Source organism: Tupaia chinensis, unplaced genomic scaffold (assembly GCF_000334495.1).
Source record: "Tupaia chinensis unplaced genomic scaffold, TupChi_1.0 Scaffold000318_1, whole genome shotgun sequence".
NCBI classification, from domain to species: domain Eukaryota; kingdom Metazoa; phylum Chordata; class Mammalia; order Scandentia; family Tupaiidae; genus Tupaia; species Tupaia belangeri.
Genome location: NW_006159811.1, coordinates 5821210 through 5830257, shown reverse-complemented (window position 1 = coordinate 5830257; position 9048 = coordinate 5821210). Strand labels below are relative to the sequence as shown.

The following is a 9048-nucleotide window of genomic DNA, read 5'->3' as shown; positions in this document are numbered from 1 at the left end:
AAGAAATGTGGGTATTTAGTTTTGAAGTATGTGCATGTGAGTTTGGGAGTGGAGGTTAGTAAAACCTATCAATGATAGGTGAATGGGTGTGGGTGGATAAATAGATGGCTAGACGGACAAATGAAGGCAGAGACAGGCTCTCTGCTGGGTGCATCTGAAGTTCCAGACTCTGCAGAACACTCTGAAGACAAGATACTTTCATTCCCCAAACAATCCTTTGAAATTAGTATTCACATCTCCATGTTGAAAATGGTACCTATGAGGTACAGGGAAATTCACTGACCTGCCCAAAGTTATTGACAGATGTCTCCCTCCTTTGTGCTCTAACCTGGTGTAAGATTTATAACCTGGTGTCAGGGCCAGTGGGTGGCATAGTGGTTGAGGTGCTGGTTGCCCACGTGGCTGACCATGGTTTGAGTCTTGGACCTGGTGACTTGAAACTCACACTGGACACATGGGCATGCATGCCCCAAATCCCAAGAGGTGAATGGAGAAGAGACTGCAGTGTGGCCAACCCCATGGGGGGAGGTGTGTGATTTCTTACCTTCTCTGTGTCTCTCTCTGTCTCCCTGGTGAGTACGTGTGCTCTATAGCAAAAACATCACTAAAAAAAAAAAGAAGAAGAAGAGATTTATGACCTAATGTGTACACTGCTCAGATCTCCCTTAGAGAAAGAACTGCTGGCCAGCAGCAAGGAGTGGAGCTAGCCGGCAGTCTCCAGCTATGAACTCTCCTGGGGTCTGCTTCAGCATCCTATCAGAGACCATGCTGTGTCTGAGGAGGCCTAGCCAATGACAATGCATGGCAGGGGTCGCCGGGCTGACATGTCTGCCCACGCGGAGCTGCTCTAACAGACCGTCTTTTATCTGGAGGGTCCTGTTGCATGCTCACGGACTAGCAGATCAGCCCACTCTACCCATTTCTCCCTCCTCCCCTCTTTTACTGATCACTGGAGGTATTCCAAATAAACCATTTTACCCCAATCCATTTCAGCGTTTACTCTGGAGAGGACCCGACTGACACACCCTGCCTTAGACATTCGGAGTGTGGCTCCATGGAAGAGTCTTCAGTACTGTTTTGTGCAGTGGTAAGGGCTTGAGCTAGGGAAAAGTGACCGAATGACTAGGGAAGCAGCTTTCACATAGACATAAGGAAGAGCTTCCCAAGGATGAGAACCGTCCAGCAGTGGAAAGGGCCACCACATGATGGATGAGTTCCCGGTCACCGCGGTCATTCTGCCAGAAGGGAGCTGCTCGTCCTGTGGAGGCCATGTGGCATGTGCCTGTCCCCATGCCCATCTGTGCTGGAGCAGCTAGGGTGTTAACATCCACAGTGTTCAGGAAGTTGCACCAGAAAGACCAAACCTTCTGTTTTCCAGTGGCTCAATGGGTCTGGTTAAAAAGACTGCATTCCAGCGATTGGCTCTGATGAAGTTCTTGTGATTCCTTCCACTGATGCACGGTTCTCGAGTTCAATACCTTACATAGAGAGCCAGGAAGAGTCTCTTCCTCCTCAAAACTATCCAGTCTCTCCTTACATGAGTAATCACACATCTCATATAGTAAAATAAGTGGGAAAGTGTGGTAGGAAAAACAGCAGCGGGATCAGCATATGAGATCTGCATATGAGGAGACATTCATTAGGTGTGAAAATACTTCCTGAGCGCCTACCAACAGCTAGACACAATGATGCTGGACACGATGATGGGCTCAACAGAGTCCCTAATGTCAGGGAACGTGTATTTACATATCATTGGAGGGACCAGCAGATGGTGTAATGGTTATGTCGCTGGACTCCCACGTAGTCGACCGTGGTTCAAGTCCTAGACCCGGTGGCTTAAAATTCATGCAGGGCACATGTGCATGCATGTCCGAGATCCTGAGAGGAGAATGGAAGAGAAGCAACTGCGGCATGGCCATCTCTCCTGTGGGTGATTTCTCTCTGTCTTTCTGGCAAGTGCATGCACCCTATAGGAAAAAAATCTAAATAAATAAATAAATGAAGCTATTGGGAAACTTGGTTGACCCTGCACTGACAGAAGCAACCACCCATGGTGATCCTGAAGAGAGTGCTAAGGAGCCTCTGAACTCCTCTCCCCTCACCCTCAAACTCTTGCAGCATTCCTGGCACTTACATTTCCGTTTTCAAAAAATATTTTCTTATATTCATAGTAGTCTGATGCAAATTCATAGAGTTTGCAAGAGGCATTAAAAAAAAAAAAAGCCAACTCAGCAATATTTGGGGGCTTTTAAAACTGATGATGTGGCTGACCTACTGGCGACACAGGCAGGGGGAGGGCCCCTCTTGGGGTAAATAAATAGAAGTGTGTGGCGCTGCAACCCCACAGCTGGGACTCAGAGCTGGAGCCTGAACTCCACCTCCAGGCAGAATGAGGCACGCCTCGGCATCCCTGCTGCTCCTGGTGCTGGTCAGCAGCCTGTCTCCAGTGCATGGTGAGAACTTTCACTTACGTTTTCACTGTCCTTTGAGCAGAAATGGTCCTCACTCATTTCCATTTTTTTTTTTTCCAATTTAAAATTGGGAGGAAATCTGGCTGAAGGGAAGAAAAAAAAAATTAAAAAAAAAAAAAACTCCATTGCTTCCAGATTTCTATAAGGAAGTTGCTAAGACTTAACACTTAGAACCAGATGCATGCGTGTTATTCAAGGTTTTAGTCATAGAAGGAGGAGATACTGGAAGCCCAGTGTTCATGTGGTTTATATTTGGTGTGTATATGCCTGGTCTTTTTTAGATTCAGCTGCTGTGATAACTCTTCACATAGATCTCTTCTTTTTTCTGCCTCTCATTGCTTCCCCTTCTGAACAAAGCCATTATAGTGTTTATAGAGTACTGACCTCAATTGAGGTTCCTCTACAGGGAACATTTTTTTCTTTTTGTTTTCAGAGATTTTTGCTATAGGGTGCATGTGCTTACCGGAGAGACAGAGAGAGAAAAGACGAGAAATCACCTCCCGGGGGAATGGCCACACCGCAATCCTTTCTCCTGCACCTCCTCTCAGAATTTTGGGCACACATATAGATGTTCCTGAGTTTCAAGCCATAGGGTCCTGGACTCAAACCGCAGTTAACCATGTGGGAGTCCAGCGCCTTTACTGCTATGCTACCTGCTGATCTCTGCAGGGAACATTTTTAATGCAATTCCATGTGATTAGATCTGACCTCAAATGTTTTCCATGTACAAGGGGCGAAGTACACATTCTGTGAACAGCACACTCCCAAGTTGAATAGAGTGGCTCTCGGCGCAAACTGATAAACACCTAGTTGAAGTGGTAACTTTTTATTTGGGTGAAGAGACCAATGCACGGGTAGGAAGAAACAGTCTGCTCAGGTTTAGAGGACAGATTTTTTTGTCCTTAAAATGCCAAGGGTTTTTTCTTTTGTCAGTGTTTTTTTGGTTCTATTTTACTTTGCTTATGGTTGCTTATTGCTTATTCCTCAAGCCTTCTATTTACCTCCCTTTCCATGCACCTTTCCCACTCTCCTGGCAAAGTTAGCTATTAGTAAGTCCTCTGTTCCCAAACTTTACGAATATACAACCTTCTGTGTGAGATTTTGGCTTACTCACTTGTTTCCCTCACTAAATGATAAACACCGTAAGAGTTGGGCCCTTTATTTGTAAATATGTGTTTGGTGTGGCAGTAGGCACTTTGGCCAAAAAGGATTCGAGAAATGATTGGGGGGAAAAAGCACTTAGATTTTATTACAATGTGTGAGATGAGTTACTTATAAAAATATCTAGTGCTAATCACTTTTGTCGTATTTTTCTGTTTGACTTTCATTTGGTAATGATTTGCACCTAGAGGACCAAGATATTAAACAAAAACAACAACAAAAAAACACCTTTTGTGGCATTTTCTTAGAAATGGAAGTGGGGGGTGTGTTATGGCATTGCTCCTGGGTCTCTGTAACAGGACCTGGGTTTTTACATGCTGGAAGTAAGGTCATTTGGTTTTATACTACACTAATTACAATAGAATTGTAAGTTCCTACAGTGGCAGTTCCCAAATTTTATTACATAAACAATTACCTGGGTACCATGAATTTCAGTGAATGTAGTTTTTTGGTGGTTTGTTTGATTTTTTTTTTTTTTTTTTTTTTAGTTTGCTATAGGGTGCATGTGCTCGCCAGAGAAAGAGCGAGCGAGCGAGTGAGCAAGAGAGAAGGAAAGTCAGAAATCAACCCCTGGGGGGGATGGTCACTTACAATCCATTCTCCTCTTGATATTTTTGGGCACGAATGCCTAGCATGAGTTTCAAGCTGCCAGGATTTGAACTGGGCAGTCGGCCCTGGGGGATGCAGTCACTTTCACCTGCGTGACCCCTGCAGCCCAAATGTTGTGTTGATTTTCATGGTTTTGGTATAAAACATTTGAAAACCCTCAAGCAAAGACAAATAGAAAGATACAAACTAAAGGCAGATGGGCGGAAGTGCTGAATTAAAGGTTTTCAATCTTCAAGTACATAGCCTGAAAAATTAGTAACTCGGTTTATGATGATTTATATTCCAAAGAGTTAAAAACAACTAATTCTGTGTTTACAGGTGTTCTGGAGGCCTATAACACAAACTTGAGGTGCAGATGTATCCATAGCACGGGAGCGTTGGTCCAGATACGCCAAATTGAACGAATTGAAATCACACCCCCTGGGAATGGTTGTCCAAACAAAGAAATCATGTAAGTTGCAAGAGAACAATAAAGATGATTTCTTTCTTCCAATGGAAAGCAGACCAAACGTTGCAATATAGTATTCCACCCAAGAACCTCAGAGTTACTGTGAGTGTTGCTAAAGTTTTTCAAACAAATGAAGGGTATCAGTAATATGGAAGTACGTTCTTTGCAGCAGCCCTTTGCCCAGTGCTTTACATGTATGCACTCATTCAATTTCTTCCTTCAGGAACTCTATTAAATTACGTTTGTTACCACACCTTTGCAGATGCAGAAACTGAAGCTCCGGGAGGTTAACTCACCTTCAGTGGCACACCATTAGAAAGGGATGGAGCAGGACTCCACCACCATTTTCCTCATTCCAAAAGCTTTTCTTCACAACTTTGCAGCGTCAGGTGCAGTGTCTTTCTCAGAGCAACGATGACGTTAGCTCTTTCCCAGAACTTCTTCAGACGTTTGCAATTTGTCCCATTCTGACACCAGCGCTTTGGGCCTTGGACCAGTAGCATGCCACTTTAAAAAAAAAAAATAAATGTGGGATATCAAAAATATATATGGGCATTTTCATTAAAAGGCATTACAGTTTCACTAATGTCTTTCTTTAATGAAAGTTTTAACTAAACCACAATTATTGCCTTTGAATTCAGAGATGTAAAATCTAGCCATAGCCTATCTTAGAACAACTCTACGGACTGTATAGAAAACTGATTTTTCTTGTGATTGCATTTCCTCTGTCATGGCTCAAGTCTATTTCTCAACCAAGAGAAGAAAACACGCATTCTTTTCTCTGCTTTAATGGTAATCATTATGAAATGATAAAAAACAAAAGTTACTTCATATCTTCTTAACAAATTCTGCATTTCAGATATAGTGAAGAAAGCTGTAAATCCTTAGGATGATTTGCAAATCAAATTCATACCAGTCAGAGGGTGAAAATACCATGAACCCAGACAGTGAGACATCTGTACGACATGAACTCAGAAACCAAACTGGAAGGGTCTGCATGAGGGACAAGTGTTCTGTGACCTCTGACCTCTCAAAGATGCAATTAGAAAGGCAGAGTTTCAAAGGTAGAGGGATGGACCTCGCTATTGTCATTTTAGAGCTAAGAGAAATGAGACATCAGGAAACCGTGCTTTGTTTGAGGTCACACCAGTCGAGAGTAGACGCTTCCAGTTTTCTATCACCTGGGAGACTTATGTTTTCTACTGTAGGAAAGGGCTTGTCACCGGGTCTGATGTTTCATAGCCACTGAGTTCACGCTCACGAAAGCAGCAGCTAACTATGGGCCTGGAGTCAGAATCCCTTCATTTCCACCTTGCTCTTTTCTGCATTTGTTATGCAATCCTGGACAAGGGATTGAAATTCTCCAGGCCTCAAATTTCTCACTGGGAGGTGAGGAAATAACACTTCCTCTAGCACAGGATTTTTGTGAGATGAATTGAGATCCCCTGTGACCTGTCGAGCATAGTATAGTGCCTGGCAAATTAAGTGTGTGATCAATATTAGCTACTCACTACTAATTACTACTGCCTTTTCCGTTCTGTTTAGTTATTTAGAGCAGGGTACACCTTGCTAACGGGGGTTCGATGAAATGCAGATGTTGCTTAGATTAGTCAGCTCTGCAACCTTGTTAACCTTAACCATGTTAAATTTCATCGAATTTTTTTCAGTTGAAAGGTCCTCAAGAGAGTGTTTTCTCTAGCCTATCCTATCCTCCCAAGCTCAATGGACAAGCGCATGTTAAAGATGTTGTGATATAACTTTAGAAATGAGCCAGCCTTGGAGATAACAATTTGGTCCTCTTCCAACTCATGTAAAGATTATCAGCAAAATACTAACCTCTGACATGTAACTTGTCATGTAACATGTCAACTTCGGGTTCCGCTCCCCTGCTCACACATACTGATCTGGAAATAAATGTTTTCTTATTCTTCAGACCGTCTGCTACGAATCATCTCTTCTTGACTCCAAGCTGCCCAACGCCAATTTTACTTCATCTAGGAATAATTATGTTTGTACCTAACCCCCTAAAGGTACGAAGTTGACTACACTGTTACATTGCTTGATCTCTGTTTATTTTTCCTCAGACTCTGGATGAAGAATAAGTCAGTTGTATGTTTGAAACCTCAAACCAAATGGATATACTCGGTCGCAAAACTGATTAAGTAAGTCGGGCACATCAAGGGCTTCCCGTCTCCATTTCTCACTGAAGAGTTTCCCTTTCCTGAGCAGTCAACATGGGCACCATTTTAAATGGATGAGAAGTTCCTAAGACAAATGTCTGGTTTTTGCTGTCATTGCTTATCACCTAGTGGAGGGAGGTGACTCATTCCAGTTCGGTGAACTAAACTGGAAGCCCATATGTAGAATATTCCTTGTTTGCTATCTCCAAGGGAAAAGCTATGGTTTCCAGTGGGTGTTTTTCTAAATATGATTTTTTTTTGTTTTCATTTCACAGAAAAAGTAAGGCTTTATCTCAATAAGCTCCAGCGTTTAAGAGAAACGTTGCCCGATGTCCCTATTACAACTAAGGAAGGATACATGCATTCTCCCCCATGACCACCTTCATACCTGCTCTGGATTTTAGTTTTGTGCTTAGCTAAATTGCCCTACCCAAATAAAAAGAACTACCCTATTCTAAGAGTTGGCATTCTTACTCATCAGGAAGGGAGGTTTCTTCAAGGAAGGTTGTTTATTTATACATCACATAGGCTTTTCTTGCTAACATACCTGTTGTTCAGTGCTAAATTTCCCTTCAAAATAAGGGAATGGGGACCAGCAGTTGGCATAATGGCTACATCACTGGACTCCCATGTAGTCAACCGTGGTTCGAGTCCCGGACCCGGCGACTTAAACTCACGCCAGGCGCGTGTGCGTGCGTGCCCAAGATCCCAAAAGGAGAATGGAGGAGAAGGGATTGCGACATGGCCATCCCCCCTGGGGGGTGATTTCTCGCTTTCTGACTCTCTGTCTCTCACTGTCTTTCTGGCGAGTGCACATGCCCTATAGCAAAAACCTCTCCAAAAAAAGAAAAAAAGAAAGAAAATAAGGGAATGAGGATTTAAAACTCAAATATGAGCATGTGGCTTGAATTAAGAAAAATAAAGAGTATATTTCCATCACTTTACACCTAAGAGAAGCAAGGGTCTGTGAGAGACCCAAAAAGCTACTCAAGGGAACCAGCAGTTAGCGTAATGGCTATGTCGCTGGACTCCCACGTAGTCGACCACGGTTCGCGTCCCAGACCCGGTGGCTTAAAACTCACACCGGGCACGTGTGTGTGTGCCCAAGATCCCGAGAGGACAATGGAGGAGAAGGGATTGCTGCGTGACCATCCCCCCTGAGCGGTGATTTCTTGCTTTCTGTCTCTCTGTCTCTCTCTGTCTGTCTGGCGAGTGCACGCGCCCTATAGTGAAAACCTCTCCAAAAAAAAAAAAAAAGCTACTCAAAAAAACCAATGCCACGTCAGCCTGACGAGAAGCAGAGGGCTCCACGCAGGCGATGCCCTCTGTTTAAAAATCCTCTACCGAGGAGGACGGAGCCCTTCTACTCGGGAAGAGTTCCTTTGTAAGATCAATTGTCTCACATTACAACCAATAACATTTGAGGATCCCCAGACTTAAGTTCATAGAATATTCAGGAAAAACTTAAAACATGATGTATAATATATTCTTTTACACAGTCACCTTGGCACACTTTTTTTCCCACACATCTTCTGCACAGAATTTTTTTAGGGAGGGGAGCCTCTGGTCTCAAATTGTTTCATGTTCCCGATTACTCTAATGCCATTCAATAAACTTAAGCAAACATTTCACTTCATTATGAGCAATGTCTTCTTCAGAGCATTTACTCCAGTTGAGACATCTGGATCGCCATAGTGAAAGCGGGTTTGATCATGTTAACCGTTGCTTCAGTATCACTTGCCTTTTACAGATGACCTGAATTTACATGGTAACCAATGAGTCAAGTAGTTTCTGATATTAACACAGTAGGAAATGCTTGCCTATGGGAGCCCTCTTCCCCTAACGTACTAATCTGGATTTCCTCCAGACCAAACTCTTAGAGGCAAAACTGGTTTTCACTATATCATTACACTGAATCTTAAAGGTGCCACTATTTCATCTGACAAAGTTCTACTTCAGTTTGACAAACAAAAGAGGACACTTAAACCCTGTGCCCTGTCCTTCCGTGGTATTAGCCTAGCTCTCTGAGCACTGCGCTGAGCTCAAGTCCTGTCTGTGTCCTCTAACCTTAACCAGATGCTTGGGGAACCGAGGGATCTAACTCCCCAGTCTACATGTTCAGATTCTCAGCTATATCTGGCTCCCTCTTAAATTTTTCTTTCTTAAAATTTTTTATTTA

At 43.2% G+C, this 9048-nt stretch overlaps 1 protein-coding gene across 1 annotated transcript; it reads left to right on the top strand.

The window, feature by feature from the left end:
- Positions 1 to 2328: 2328 nt before the first annotated feature.
- On the top strand, positions 2329 to 7321 carry CXCL13 (C-X-C motif chemokine ligand 13). Its single transcript, XM_006151472.3, has 4 exons — positions 2329 to 2453; positions 4560 to 4692; positions 6774 to 6851; positions 7145 to 7321. Exons 1-4 carry the CDS (start codon positions 2390 to 2392, stop codon positions 7167 to 7169), a joined length of 300 nt encoding a protein of 99 aa, XP_006151534.1. The 5' UTR covers positions 2329 to 2389; the 3' UTR covers positions 7170 to 7321.
- The last annotated feature ends 1727 nt before the right edge of the window (positions 7322 to 9048 follow it).

Coding starts and splice junctions, on each gene's coding strand:
- CXCL13 (XM_006151472.3), top strand. CDS start 2,390: ATGAGGCACGCCTCGGCATCCCTGCTGCTCCTGGTGCTGGTCAGCAGC. Junction 4,693..6,773: donor TGTCCAAACAAAGAAATCAT/GTAAGTTGCAAG, acceptor ATTTTTCCTCAG/ACTCTGGATGAAGAATAAGT. Junction 6,852..7,144: donor TCGGTCGCAAAACTGATTAA/GTAAGTCGGGCA, acceptor TTCATTTCACAG/AAAAAGTAAGGCTTTATCTC.